The 15,708-nt window shown below is 28.4% G+C and overlaps 1 protein-coding gene across 1 annotated transcript in view; it reads right to left on the minus strand.

The window, feature by feature from the left end:
- Nucleotides 1-12,899: 12,899 nt before the first annotated feature.
- The window catches only part of LOC113383537 (homeobox protein vnd-like), a 13,575-nt gene continuing 10,766 nt past the window's right edge, over nt 12,900-15,708 (minus strand). Inside the window, exons 2-4 of the mRNA XM_026621796.1 lie at nt 13,762-14,152; nt 13,344-13,596; nt 12,900-13,223 (exon numbers count right to left, since the gene is read on the minus strand). Of these exons, the coding sequence (XP_026477581.1) occupies nt 12,923-13,223; nt 13,344-13,596; nt 13,762-14,152 (945 nt within the window). The 3' untranslated portion in view covers nt 12,900-12,922. The remainder of the gene's footprint in view (nt 13,224-13,343; nt 13,597-13,761; nt 14,153-15,708) is intronic.

The raw sequence follows: 15,708 nt of genomic DNA on the forward strand, positions 1-15,708 counted from the left end.
TAATACAAAACTTTCCAAAAGAGAGAAAAAAATGCTAGAAAAACCGATTTGCTGATTTAGATACAATGCAACGGAAGTGCCTAACGGCAGATAAGAGTCGATAAGATAAAGTCGAGTGCGAATTATTCGTCCGTTGGAAATGGAAAATATTTTTAGGTAAGACAGATATTACAGCTGTTCAAAGAATGAGATTATATCACCAGCAAAAAAGTAAAAAAATACAAGCAGTCAATGAATGTATGTTAATTTTAATTATATGAGTTCTTCAAACACGATCACATGATGAGTGAAGTTGCGAAAACAATATTTGAAAATTATAAAATTTATTAATCAGCAATTACTTCATTTCTCTAATAAGGTTCATTTCTAAAAGCTAATTACAACGACAAACCGATCATGTCATATTTGAAGTATGACTTTAATTACATTATTGTTTTTAAATATTTTAACTCGATAAATAATATCTATTTTTATAAATTTTCAATATCTATTAATGAATCGACCTAAAAAGTAATATAAATATTGTACATTTATTTAAAAACGTGTATTTGTAGGAGAACTACGGACAAAATGTCATGGTTATTTCCTAGGGGTAGAAAATTTGCTACTGGCATCTCTCCCACAAAACTAACTACTGTCAGACACAATAGTTTGAATTGAGTTGGATAAATAAAATCCTGTTTTTTATCTCCATATAAACCTATTCTTGTAAACTTTTACGAATGGAATCTATTTTTTGTGAATCCTCTGCATTGCCAAATTATACGGTGATTAAGACGTGTAGAAAAAAGTGTGATATATGGTCGAAATGGGAAATGGATTATATAAATATATATATATATATATATATATATATATATATATATATATATATATTTACATTCGTATATATACTTATATTTTTTATATGTGATGACATACGAGTATGTTTTTTCTGAAAAACGGAAGAACTTAAAATGATAAATCGAATTTTCAAGCGACAAAAGGTTGATGATTTGTTCGAAATAAAGCTAGTGACAAAATCGATAAAATATTGAATTATTGAAATTGCAAAATAACACAAGTAAATAAAAAAAATCTGAAAATTGGATAGAATTTGGAATGATGATTTGGATTTTTCTCAACATTGTACAACAACGTTTCGTGTTTTATTGTACAATAACATTTTAAATTTATCTTTATATAATATCTATGAAAGAATTAAAATAAAATATTACATATTTTTCATAATACAAAAATTGCACATATTATTAAACAATGTTATAGTGAGTTTTTTTATTAAACTCGTATTTAAATCCTTTTTGTCTGTTTTTTTAATTAGAAAAATAATTCTATTTCAAGCCTTGCACACTATTTTTAATCATTTATAATAATTTTACATACTTTTACATAATTTTAATATTTTTAGAATTTTTTAGTAATGTTTGAACTTTTGTTTGATAATATTTTTTTCAATTAACTTTTTGTTCTGCGATTTGTTATATATAAAAAAAAATAAAAAATAACTACCCTCTGATTATAATTACATTTTACTCCATACTATTATGTGTAAATAAGTCCTTTTAAATGGAATGTTTTTTATTCCCTTATTTACATCCGGTATCACACGACCTCACGAGGTCAAAAGGTTGCACGCTTCTGACATTTATTACTATTACGTGAGAATTATTCAAACAGTAGAAAGAAATAACTAATTAAAAAGAAAATAATGTTTAAAAGTTCCTTTTACAGATTTTTAGCAAGCAAAATAATGGCAAATAATAATTATTATTCGTTTAATTTATTTAATTCGATAAAACCTTAAAAAAAATCAGAAATTTAATAATATAAAATGTAATTAACAATATAATATTATAAAAAATAAATATAAATATAATATTTCTAAGGTTTTTGCCCAAATTTTAAATTCCTTTGCTAGCTAAATATAAGGACAAAATACTTATTAATGAACACTGAATGAACTTTTAACTTAATTATTTAAGAGACATATATACTTATGAGAATAAAAATATTAACAAACATATACCTACAAACATTTATGTATTCATCTTAACGGTATATAATTATTTAATTTTTAGCTTTAATTTTTACAAATTTATTTTTCAAATTAATTTGGCCTTCAATTGAATATGATATCTTATATTTGTTGTCAAATCTGAATTAAGTAAAACAGTATAACAAAATCTGTATTATGTTTAATAACAAATTATCTATATAGTCTAATCATTTAAGCTTAAATTTGGTAAGAATATGATATGAAGGCATTTGAGAAGTCTTAACTTATATTTTAATCAAATCAAATCAAATTTAAAAGCAAGTTTTTTGAAGATTTTATTAAATAATTTACATATCGCCTTATTTTTTTATTTTGTAATACCTAATGGTGATTTATCATAATATTTTATACCCAACCCATCTATAACATTGGATAAACTAAAAAGCATTAATTTAATTCATACATGTATTTTTACTTTTTTTACAGAATTACTTAGAAAGACTATGTTTACTTGAAAACTTTGATCTATGGAATTGACATCACTACTGCTTGATACCAGGTTGCACGCAACGCGAAATTTGAACTGAGAAACTTATTGTTGCAATGACTAGACCCTGTCCCTTGAACAAGGTAAGTGAACACATTTATATTAAAAGTATTCTGCACAATTTTACCACTTCATTCATTTGCAACTCTTATTAACGGAGTTACTCGACAGATTTTTCGTTTTTTATATATTTTATCAAGTATGTGTATGATCTAGATCTAGATAAAAGGGGATGCTAACATCAATGTTACCATGTCCACCCTCTCAATAAACATAACAAGTCATTGAATCACTTATGGCCCATAAACTTCACTCAGCATATGAAACTTAAATAAATGACTTGGGCTTTTTTATCAAACTGGATTAAATAGATAGATGAAACACTACTCCCATATACTTTCATACGCACACGTATATATATATATATATATATATATATATATATATATATAAGGTTTACAAAGTAAATTGTAACGATTGTAATTGTTGTTACATTGGAGAAAGTTAACAATATATTCACAAGAACCAACGTATCTGTAATATTCAAAAAATCCTAATCAATATAAGACTATGTTTTCGGAACATATTATTAATTTAAACCATACTTAATACCAAGAAGCTTGTTATTTTATATAAAGAAGCCTATTATTTTATATAAAAATTTATATATTTTATATAAATTTTATCCTCAAATGTTTGCTAAAAAAAACAGTTTGCACTATATTTGGATTTCTTGTTCTAAGTACAACACAAATACATATATAAATATAATTTTCAATTACCAGGATTTCCAGAATATTGCATTTATTAATCCATCATCAATATCATTTTACAACCCCTGTGTTTCCATCAGACCAGTGAACTCTTTCGCAGAGTTCATTTTATCGATTTAAAAATAAAATTTATCTATGAAACTATTTGGTGGTTTTAAGGGAAGTGAGTTTGAAATTTATGTCGCTGGATGCAGAACGAAATACATGTTATATTTGTAGGGGTTGCATTTTTAAGGCATGGTATCATTTGGAAAAGAAGTATAAATAAAAGTTTTGCTGGTTTAGAGCAAAATGAAACTGCTAATGGGTGTTTTATAGCTTTGAATTGGAGCATACTAAAATTTCACAAAGAACTAAATTTCTTTCTTAATTTTTTATAAACCATAATTTTTTTACATTACTTGTAGTTCATAAAATATTTCTAAGAAAGAATTCTTACAGAATTACATATATAAATAAACCAAAAATAATATTATCCGAGTTAATACTATTTTGATACCGGTGTACAATGTGAAAAAGTGTATTGACGTAAAGTACATACATGGCTGAACATGCGCACACATTGACATTAGGTTTAATGTCATGTTCCTTTGACATAAAAGATGTTAAATCAAGCGAAAACACATTTTTTTCATGTATTTTCCTTTGTCGAAGCAAAAAAAAACATGAACCAATTATGTAATGTGTTCAATATTATTTTTGCACAATATAAGAAAGGTGTTTACCAAATACAACTCGTGGCATTATCCTTTGCTGAATTGAGCTGTGATAGAAAATACTTTATATATATATATATATATATATATATATATATACTAAATGACCCGACAGACGTTGTCCTGTTTCCACGTCTACAATTCATAGGTTCCAAATTTTTTAATGTCCTATCCTATACTTTTTAATATCCTATTTGATGTCTTGCCTTTAAATTTCATTTATGGTCTTAGAGTAAGCAGTATAAGAAATTCAGAAAAAATAATATAGTAAAAGGACAATATCACACTTGATTTTACCACACAACATAATTGCTTCAATAATTTAGTCTATAATTTTCATAATCTCGTACGATATATTAGTTGGTTTTTGGCAATTATAATTTCTAAAGTACAATTTTCTTGCTAATAATTTAATATACATTATTGTTTATGTTCATATCTTAGGTGAATTAATTTGTAAAATCTAGTTCATATGAGTACTCTTCAATTTAAGATCAACTTTCTAAATATTCCATATCCAATGCCAAACAAATGAATTTTTGACACATGGAACAAAGTTCTAAATCATTTTTTAATAAGTAGAAATATTTCTCTGTATTGTTAAATGATTTAGTAAAGTAAACCAAAATCCGACATGCATATATTTAAAAAAAAAATTATATACAATTTTGTACTTATTGCGTTACTTTTCAAACTAAATTATATAATTTTATCTGCCAAACATACTCTGTTGACTGTATCTTATATTATTTTAATTTCTGGCACATCTCACCTGCTTTTCGGCAATAATAATGTAGGCATTACATTTTGCTTGTATATTATATTCTCTATTATATAGTATATTATATATCTAGGCTCATAATTTCAGCTAAATACAAATTTCAAGTGAATTGACATTTTTAGCAGATGACAGTTCAAATGTTTTCAATGATAAAATGTCAAACAATGATAAGTAGTTTTTTTGTAATTTTTGCCATCTATTTCTACAATATTACTATAGTTTTATCTTTCATTAAATCTTATAAATTTTTTTTGACAAACTATAAAAGAATTATCAAAATCCGAATAACCGTTTTGGAGAAATATCAAATCATACACCCGTACAGAAAAAAATTATATATAATATATATAATAAATATAGGATAGGATGGGGTACAAAGGTCGAATTTGATTTGAGCAAATATCTTGTGAATTATATCACAACAAATAACACATATCAAATAAACAATTATCTGACTATGTTCAGTAAAACTCCTAACTAATTCATCACTATAAAAGTTTTTTTTTGCTTTCAAAAATTTGTAACCTGGTCCTTTGTATCTTATGGAGTACTACAAGGAGTGCTTAAAAAAAGAATTTTACTGGACATGTTTGAGAAAAGAAAATGAAACTAGATCGGACCCATATGGAAATAAAAGACCCAGAACACTAAAACATAGTTGTAGAAGTATTGATGATGAAAGATACTTTGTATTCAACTCCATATATAGAAGAATAATAAGTGCTGCATAGAATCAATTGAATATTTTCTGTCAATAATGGGGAATGATTAGACCCTTTTGGAATAGCTTATTGTATTTGATTTATTAGCTATTCCAAGGTTTCTGGAAAATTGAGTATATTATATAAAGAAAACAATTGAGGTTGCCTGGTTTGAAGGCAGCCCAGTCGCATTGCTGCTTGAAGTCTGGAACTCTCAGCCCACTCGGAATTGGATACTGAGGAAGGAATTGACTCCAAAACTCAAAAAGAAACACTGGTTGACAAATAATAGAAGAATTTATTCTCATGGAATATAGATACTACATACGAAAACGAACATCACACTAAAAACAAGTCAACATCACGTGGACCTCTCCATAGCTTTCAAACCATACCAGCTCAAATCCCACCTGGTATCAAGCCGTAGTGATACAAACTTTGGATAGATATCTTTGAATATTTGATAAAAATAAAACTCAAAAACTTTGTTAAAAAATCCGTGGATAGATATCTTATATATATATATATATATATATATATATATATAAATATATACATATATATATATATATATATACATATATCTTTTACTCGTCTCCACGGATCCTAAACTAAATCCGGTGTCATAATCCTAAAGGGATCAATTCGGCGATCCGCCGGTGAGTCCTTTTCAATGTGATCCTCGGCAGGAAATTAAGCGTAAAACCATTTTCTGAAAACATCAGTTTAGTTCGATCTCTCCTATCCAGTATTGGCTTATTTTTCGAAGCCAGCTAAATACCGAACTAAATAAACGGTATATACATAAAGCCAGATCAATTGTTGAATACCAAATGAATTCTTGCGTGCTCCGACAAAAGAATAACTTCTAAGGGATTATGACACCTTCACATAATATTACTCTGTTTGCAAATTGATTTAGGTTAGTTTTTGGCAGTGGTTTTCAAAATATGGTAACATATGATTCCAAACCTACAAGGAATTCTAACAAAACAGATCATAGATAGATAGATTTAATTGATATTTGAATTTATGTTTTCAACTATTTCGAAATGATTTTTTTTTTATTTACAACTGTCCAGTTAAGGACATTTAATAAATTTGATGAATTTACAATAGTCGGCCGAAAAGGGACATTGTATACTAAAAGGGCATGTTGGAGAAACAACTCAGTAGTTGTTTTTCCATTCGATATAAAATTCACAATATTTTATTGATAATTAAATAATTTTAACTATTTACTTGTAAAATAATTGCATATGAATAATAATTAAGTTATTTCCATTTTTTATCAGTAGAGTTGATGGCTTAAATCCAATGGCGCTTTTCTTTACAATCTTCTTGCATAGTTCTCTGTTATCAAGGAGTTTCCTAATGAATTTGGGTTACTGATTAGCTTGTTTCTATACTTGTGTGTTGTTTTTGTTTGACATGAATCAACCAGTTAAGTACATATTTTGGAGCTCCTAAGGCAATTTTCAAAAATTTGTTTTGAATTATAATTTCTGTATTATTTCTATATTAGTCTTATGAGCACTGCCCCACAATTGTGTACCATAGCTTCAAATTGGTTTGAGTAAAGATTTATATAAAAGTAGTTTATTGTATGAGCTTAGTTTGGATTTAGTCCCTAGTAACCAGTGAAGCTTTTTGGTTTTTATCTCAAGCTGTTGTCTCTTTTTTATGTGAGTTCGCCAATTAAGTTTTCTATCGAGGTGTATGCCGAGATATTTCACATGGTCCTTTTGAGGTACTTGAGTGTTTCCTATTCTCACTGGTGGGCAGGTCTTTCTTCTAAGCGTAAATGTTACATGTACTGACTTTAAACGAAATGATGTACATTAAAAAGTGTTACGGCTACTAAATGGATATGCATATTGATATTTATCGATTGAAACCTAAAAGAAGAACTTTTCCCAATCTTTTAGAAGTCAAAGGTGTAAATCCTTATCACAATGCATATTCTGATCATTTTACCATCTCCTCGATGCTACGATTTATGAAGAATGGTTTTCGCTCCACAAAACGTCCTCGATGTATACTTTATCCTAGAACATATTATATACGTATATAATATGTATCCTTTTGTGGCAAGGATATGATGAGATATGAATCCGCGGTCTATAATTCCTATTGGAGCGTGCTACATATTGAACGGGACCGGTCAAGTCGAAACCAACAGATAACCCCATGATAATGCTCATGTAGAGAGACTAAATTCATATATACTCTACTTATATATAGAGGTATATAATATATATAGAGAGAGATTTTTAGCCGGTTTGCAAAGTCTCTCAAATATTTTAAATGGGACAGGTACTTTTGAAAAACAATACTTGTCTACCATTTATACTTGTTTATCAGCACACTTTGATTTGAATGTCAGATAATTAGTAAAATAGTGGTGCATGGGATCGTGCCTTAAGGCAAATTTCTGGAACTTTCCGTACTAAAAATTATTATTTTTTTAAAAAGATTAACATTTTTGAAAAAAAATTACTTTGAAAAGATTACATTTTTTGAGAAACCATAAATTTTTGACAAAAATTTACTTTTTTTAAAAAAAAAAAGACTTTTTGAAGAGAAATTTATTTTGAAATATTTTGGAAATTCTGAACTTTTTTTCAAAGCAATCGTACTGCTTTAGCTGCATAGAAACGGAATATCGAAGCGCGTAAGCGCCGCGTCGCCGTCTAACGGACAAACGATGTAACGGAACCCATGGAAATGTAAACAAAATTTATACGTATTATTAAAATCTCTATAAAATACCTGATAATTTTATGTGCCTATGTCTAATGATTATTTTTGACCGCCAAATGGCATTATTTTTTTACTTTTTTACTTGATCTCCGAAACCGTTAGACCTGCCTTTGTGAAAATTTGATCAGTTCTTCATCTTGTTAATACAAGTAAAATGTTTATTGAATTAGTAAAATCGGACGTTTCGCTCTCTTACCGTTTTTGGCCCGTATGTTTGGAACGGCTAGATCTGCCTTTTAAAAAAACTAAACAGCACGTCTCCTTATCAATACAAATCGAATGTTTTTTGAATTATTTAAATCGGTTGATCGGTGTTCCCGAAATCATCGACGAAAATTTGTATCCGCACAGAAACACACACACGCGCGCGCACACACACACACATACATCTATTTTTTGCTAATGTATGCCAAAATATTCAGAAACTTTTGAAACGTAAAATTTTGCGATTACTATAACTTACCCTACGGGTAGTTTAAAATAATCGAATTTTGTTAATTTGAGAGGTTTTATGTTAAAATACAGAAGAAAGACGAATATTTATGATAATTAAAACTAATTGAATGTTTTTGTAAAATAAAACTAAAATCAAGTATTTTCATTAAAAGTAATAAAAATGCTTATTGAAAAAATTAAAAATAAGTTTGAAAAATATAGACAGAGTGAACTTAAGAAAAATTAATCAGCCCAATTTCATACAAATATCTTACGAATGGTTTCAGAAATCACAAAATTGTTACATTACTTGCAAAAATGTTTATGAAAACTATTTGCTAATTAGTAGAAAACTCGACCAATTGCTGAAATAATCAAGGCGAATTATTATTTAATTTTTTGAACAGTATTTTAAATCTTAATAATCGTAGTTCCGAACAATAATTTGCTGTTATAATCACTTTAAAATTGATTCAGAATTTTAGATATATATTTGCATTAACTATATTGCATACAGTACAAATAATAATAATAAATTTTAGAAATGAAATCAATTATGCCACATTAGATGTCAACAATATTAATACTATTTAATAATATACCAGCTCAGGGTTTCCCAGAACTCAACGTCAAGTCAAAAAGGAGTGAAAGTATTGATTGAAAAAAATATAAATGAAATTCATCCTATGCGGTTGGAAAATTATTGGCTTTTAAGTACCACCAAGATCATTTCTGATTGTAAAATTAGTCAAAAATGATGACATAATTGCTCTAAAAATTCTTGAATTCAGATAGTTGAACTACCAAAATGTCCAAAGTTGGTCTACTTGCCAAGGAACTTCTATCAAGAAATGTATTATTCTATATTGCTTAGGTAAAATTTATTAAAACATTGTGTTTTTAATTGGGATTGTTCTATATAAAAAAGAATGAAATTTAAAAGCCTTAAATAACCCCAAAGTATTTCACTCACAATCAGTTCGGATGTTTTTTATTCGCACCAGCTAAATGAGCCAATTATCAAACAAAAAATGTATTTTTACCTAATAAATTTTGAAACAGATTTTTAGCATTTGTTTTTAATTCTTTTGTTAAAAATATGATCCAACAACTTCCTTTCTGGGATAGTAAGATGTTCTGTCATCCTGAAGTATTAAGGTGTTCAGTCTCTTACAGAAATGAATGAAACTTACAGAACGAATGCTTTTTTCCATCCCATATGTCTCCCAAAATCATAATTTAAAGTACGATTATAAAAATACAAACGAATGCTCAAAATTAATCCAGACTCAACTATCTATTATTTCCTTAAAAAAGTTTTAGGACCCCATAGAGTGCTAAGCTGAACGGTCCATTTAGTGCCCGTGCGATTTAGCCAATGTCATAAAGAGATATCTCTGAATCTCTTTATATGAAGCTGTGATATGACATTCTATTATGATTTATACCCGCTGGTCCAACAAATGAGGGCAGATTCACCCTCGGGGGTGTTAATGGTCATTCCGAACAAAAAACTTGCGAATCATCCGCGCCTGATTCTGATAAGGAGCATCTTGGAGAGGATTAGAGAGGAGAAATATGAAATATTTAGAGGAGAGGGGGAATGAAATATAAAAATTTTGAGTTGTTTCAATGTCATTTAATTTAGCCATGTTCTTGTTTATTCAAACCTTATATCATTTTTTTTGAACAACCTTAGATGGTGGTATATATGTCTTAAGACAATTTGCTTCAACATTCTGCTTCTACTTCGGATTTTTTTTCCTGATGATTGTTAAAGAAACTAGTAGTGTATGGCATCGTGTCTTAAGGCAACTTGCTGGAACTTTCCATAACGTAATGAAATATTCGAAAAGGATTTTTTTTTCGAATAAGATTTTTCCCAAAAAACAACAGTTTACCCGATTCAGAGTTTTTATAGGAATGCTATATTTACTTGAATAATTGGAAGAAAAAAAATTAACAAAAATTTCTTTAGGTGTTTATAAAAGATTATAATATAAGCACTTTTCGACTGAAATTATTTACTGTTCATTGTTATTGATAATGTTTTATGCAATTTAGTAGAACAAAAAATTGTTGAACAGGATTTAATTAAACTTGATAAATAATTAATTATATGTGGTTGATGCATAATTTTTACATAAGAGTGTAAATATTTTTATAATAGTGAAATGAAGGACTTCTATCGATTTTTAACAGTGTTTTTATCAATCTGGTACATTTTGCTACATTCGTCATTTACAATTTTATTTTAAGTGTTATTGATACATTTAAAAACTGGTATATTCTATTGAAAGTGGTTTTCAAGGTCCATAATTTTCTCACCTCACTAATATATTTCTTCATTAAAAATTAACGATCTACAAGAGATTTTACTAATTTATAATATGTAAATGTCCAACATTTCACCAATACTTTTATTTATACTATTGATAAAATAAAAACTGATATAAGATGATACAAAACTTATTTTAACTTGAAACCCACATGAAAGTGATTAGAATCTTATCAGAAACTAGTATGGAACCATAAAAAAATTCATTCGAAAGTTGTTCCAAAACAATTTAATTGTTTTTAGAATATATATATATATCAAAAGATTTTAAAAAAACATTGGTGCAGAATATAAAATTTAGTGAAACAAATCCGATAAATTAGGCTATACAGGGTGTCCCAGAACTCAAAGTCAATTCGAAACGTGGTGATAATATTGATGGTAACTATTATGGAAAAAATTAGAAATAAAAATTGCATCTAGTTTTGAAATTATGAGCTTTAAGTATCACCCAGAGCCTTGGTCAAATTCTGACTATTCTTCGGTTATTGTGGTTAATTTTTATTATTTTTGTTCATTTAAATTTTTGAACCTTAATTCCAAATAATGTATCTAGGATCACAGTCAAAAATAATGGTACACTTGCCACAGAGTTTTAAAAAATTAAGACTTTTTATTAAACTATGAATTTAAAATTTTCAAAAAGATTCGACTTTGAGAGACCCTTCTTTCTTTCTTCTTTAAAAAAATGTACTGTCAAAATTTGGCGCATTTTATCAGTATTGTAAAATGATTTCATAAAATAGTTTCATATAAAAACGAGTAAAAATAAAAACCGAAAAATAACACGTTCTCTGCGCTAGATTTTGTAGGATAAAATAAATTATTCTTAATAAAACACTTTGTTATATTTATATTTTCGATAATATTTGGTTTATTATTCAATAAATTAATTCTTTATAATATTATCTACATTTCTAATACATAGAATTTTTCATATATATATTTGTTTTATTTTTATAAGTATACACATACATTCATTTATTTAATCACACATATAGAATTTTATATACATATGGATTGCAATATTTATATTTAGAAATTTCTTTAATTTTATATTTTTAAAACTAATTTATGACATTTTCACGCGATTTTTGAAGATTTTTTTTAATGATCAATTTATTCTACATGATACAATTTATTTTTTATCAAAACAAAATCAATAAATTGAAACGTTTCACATCAAAAACATTCATACATTTATATAATAAAATTTTAAATCAATTAAGATTTTTCTCTTAAAGTCTAAAATATATACACAGAAGATATATACAAGTTTCCACTCAATTTTATGTACATATGAATTAATTTTAATATGACTACAATTTTTGGGGAATGTAATTATGTACATAAGTTCTTAATAATATATTTACAATATTAATAATTCGTTTATATTGAATTTAACGTATCAAACGTTAAAATAAAAATTTTAACCAATAGTCACGATTATTAATTACATTTACTCAAAACATTGTTTTAAAATTTTCAACAATATTTATATATATTTTTTAGTATTTGTTAATTTCAACTAATATTGAAAACTTAACTTTACTAATGGCAGATAAATCCAAGTAATTTTCACATCAATTAAATATATTTAAACACAAATTATCGATTGTTTGATGAAAAATTATTAATGATCAAAATGTTTACTACCTCTGAAAGAATTGCGTAATTTCAAAATTACTAAAATTTCTATCTTGGGTTAAAAATTTAACCCACTTAGGAACATAATACTGTGCATGTCTTATACATTTCTTGCTAAACTTCTTCATCCATGCCTAACTCCATAATTGCATCTTCTGCTTTTCCAACAAGCAAACTTGCTTATTTTTAAATTTTCAAGCAAATCTCCAAATTTTTCCTTCCACTTCAATGTTTATACCACCACCTCTGGTGATGATGAAGCATAGAAGGCGGGTAAGCAACATATCCTCCGTTGACACCACCAACTCCATTAATTACACTGTTGGCAACACCTGCTATGGTGGTATTTGTAGCATCTGAACCTCCACATGGTTTGCCATCCCTGACAAGTACTGGCACTGCCACTCTACGAGGGCTGTGGCCTCCAGAATTTGCTGGACCTCCCATCAACATATGATGAGCGTCCAAATGGTGAGGTAAAGGACCACCGCCTCCTCGTTCGTGTTGGGCACGTTTTGTCTTATACCTGAGGAAAGGAAAATAAAATTCTTAGTTAAATTCATCACTAACTAATTCTTTACTAAATAAAATCCATAAATACTTTTGGATAATTTACTATTTAGGCAATTGTATTGTTTTATCTCACCTATGGTTTTGGAACCAAATCTTGACTTGTGTAGGTGTGAGTCGAATTAAGCTTGCCAAATGTTCTCTTTCGGGAGCAGAAAGATACCTTTGTTGACGGAACCTCCTTTCTAGTTCATATGTTTGTTGTTTGCTGAACAAGACTCGCCTCTTTCGTTTTTTATGACCGCTACCACCATGAATAGAGTTAGGATCTGATGGGTCTTTGGATGTGAGATCTAGGTGATCGTCTAAATCGTCATCTTCATCGATTCCTGAAATAATAATAGAATAATGTTTTAGATGGATACTGGTAAAAAGATAACTGATGGTTGTCTTGGTTTTGAATGGCAAAAATGTTTTGTTTTTGGAGGAAAAGTGAGAAATAGTTTTAGATGGAAATTTTAGTAGATGGTTCAAGTTTTTCATCTCAATCTCACCTCCATCAATAGACTCCGATCTTGCTTGCTCCACACTGCCATCACCATATTCACTCGTCGTAACCTGCAGCCTCCTCAAATGATTACCAGCCGCATCTTCAAACCCATGATGACTTCCTTCCAAAACACCCAAACTCCTTGAATGATGACCAGGATCAACACTGTTTGGTCCAGCTAAACTCTTCTCTGAACCTTCTGGGTCGTAGTTTTCGGATTTGAGGTCTACTGACGAAGATGTCTGGGGTGTTTCTGATGTGTGGAGGGGTTTGGTGGAATCTGGTGTTACTGCGGGGGATGATCGTGATCTTTGGGGCAGTGAGCACCCGTAGGGGCCGTAGGATGTTTCTGGTGATCCTGTGGAATCTGGGCTGACTTGTTGGGCTAATGGCTGCTGTAAGGAGGAGAAATAAATAGTTAGTTAAGGACAAATACAAATGAGATGGGAAAATACTGAAATACACACTAATTTATGAATTTATTTATTTGTATATATAAATTTTTTGAGATAATCTATATTATACATTAATATTATTATATATATATATATATATATATATATATATATAATAAATTTGTAAATGTCGGTAATATGATACCGGTAATGTGCAAGGGAGTGTTCCCTTTATAGGGCGTGTATTGCAAAGGTGTGGCTTCTAGGAAACGACTTATTTCTTATGCTTTCGAGATATATGTATGTATGTATATATATGTATATATATATAATATATATATATATATATATATATATATATATAGGGAAGACTGGGTACGGATGTGCCATTTTTATCAGCTTTTTAATTTTGTAAAATTGCCGGTTGACTGGGAAAAAAGTAAAATAAAATCAAATCAAACAAGAAAAGGGTGAGTGTCACAACTGACCACACCTTAGGTAATCTTTATGAAATCTTTTGTTGTTTTGTACTGAATTTTCCTTTTTCTTTTTCCATCAAATTTTATCTCATCAGTAAACTTACATTTTTCTTTATCTGTTTAAATTTCACAAAATTTTCACGCCCCGTCCAATTTACGTGAGGATTTTAGGTGGAGGGGGGGGTTTTAAAATTACGAAAAATTACATGGGGTAGGTAAGGTTCTAGTAAGATATTACATTTATCTATTTTTTTTCTCAAATTAAGAAAAATAATAATAATAAACTCACGATTTTTTCATTCCAAAAATTGTACGTAACTAAGAATACACGTAATGGTTGATGGGGTAGGGAGGTTAAATGTCACTAAAGGGAGGGGGATCCAAAAAAAAACTAAAAAATTGATCACGTGATTAAGAAATGCCAAAAAAGACAAGAAATACATGTCTGGTAAATTGCTGGTAATTAACTACTAATGTAAAAAGCAAATTGGTCAAAATCATTTTAATATAAAAATTTTAATCAATTTAACAAACATACTTCATCTTTCTCCCTAAATTAAATTAAGTTAAATAAGTTAAATGGTCACTAAAGGGAGGGGGGATCCAAAAAACCTAAAAAATTGATCACGTGACTAACGGACGTCAAAAAAAGACATGAAATACATGTCTGGTAATTGCTGGTAATTAACCACTAATGTAAAAAGCAAATTGGTCAAAATCATTTTAATATAGGGGGCTGACTCAATGCAATAATGGAAACTTGTTCGAACAAACATACTTCATCTTTTTTCCTAAATTAAATTAAGTTAAATAAGTTAAATGTTCCTAAAGGGAGGGGGTATCTAAAAAAAACCTAAAAACAAGATCACGTGATTAATGGATTCCAAAAAAAGACAAAAAATACATGTCTGGTAATTGCTGGTAATTAACTACTAATGTAAAAAGCAAATTGGTCTAAAAAATACTTTAATGTGGGGTGTTGACTCATTGCAATAATGTAAACTTGTTCAAACAAACATACTTCATCTTCCTTCTTTGGACCCTATATCAAAATCAGTACAGTTCAGCTGTTATGAA

This window comes from Ctenocephalides felis, unplaced genomic scaffold (assembly GCF_003426905.1).
Source record: "Ctenocephalides felis isolate EL2017-DRISC unplaced genomic scaffold, ASM342690v1 CF-g0.4_SCAFFOLD_03570, whole genome shotgun sequence".
Lineage (NCBI taxonomy): Eukaryota > Metazoa > Arthropoda > Insecta > Siphonaptera > Pulicidae > Ctenocephalides > Ctenocephalides felis.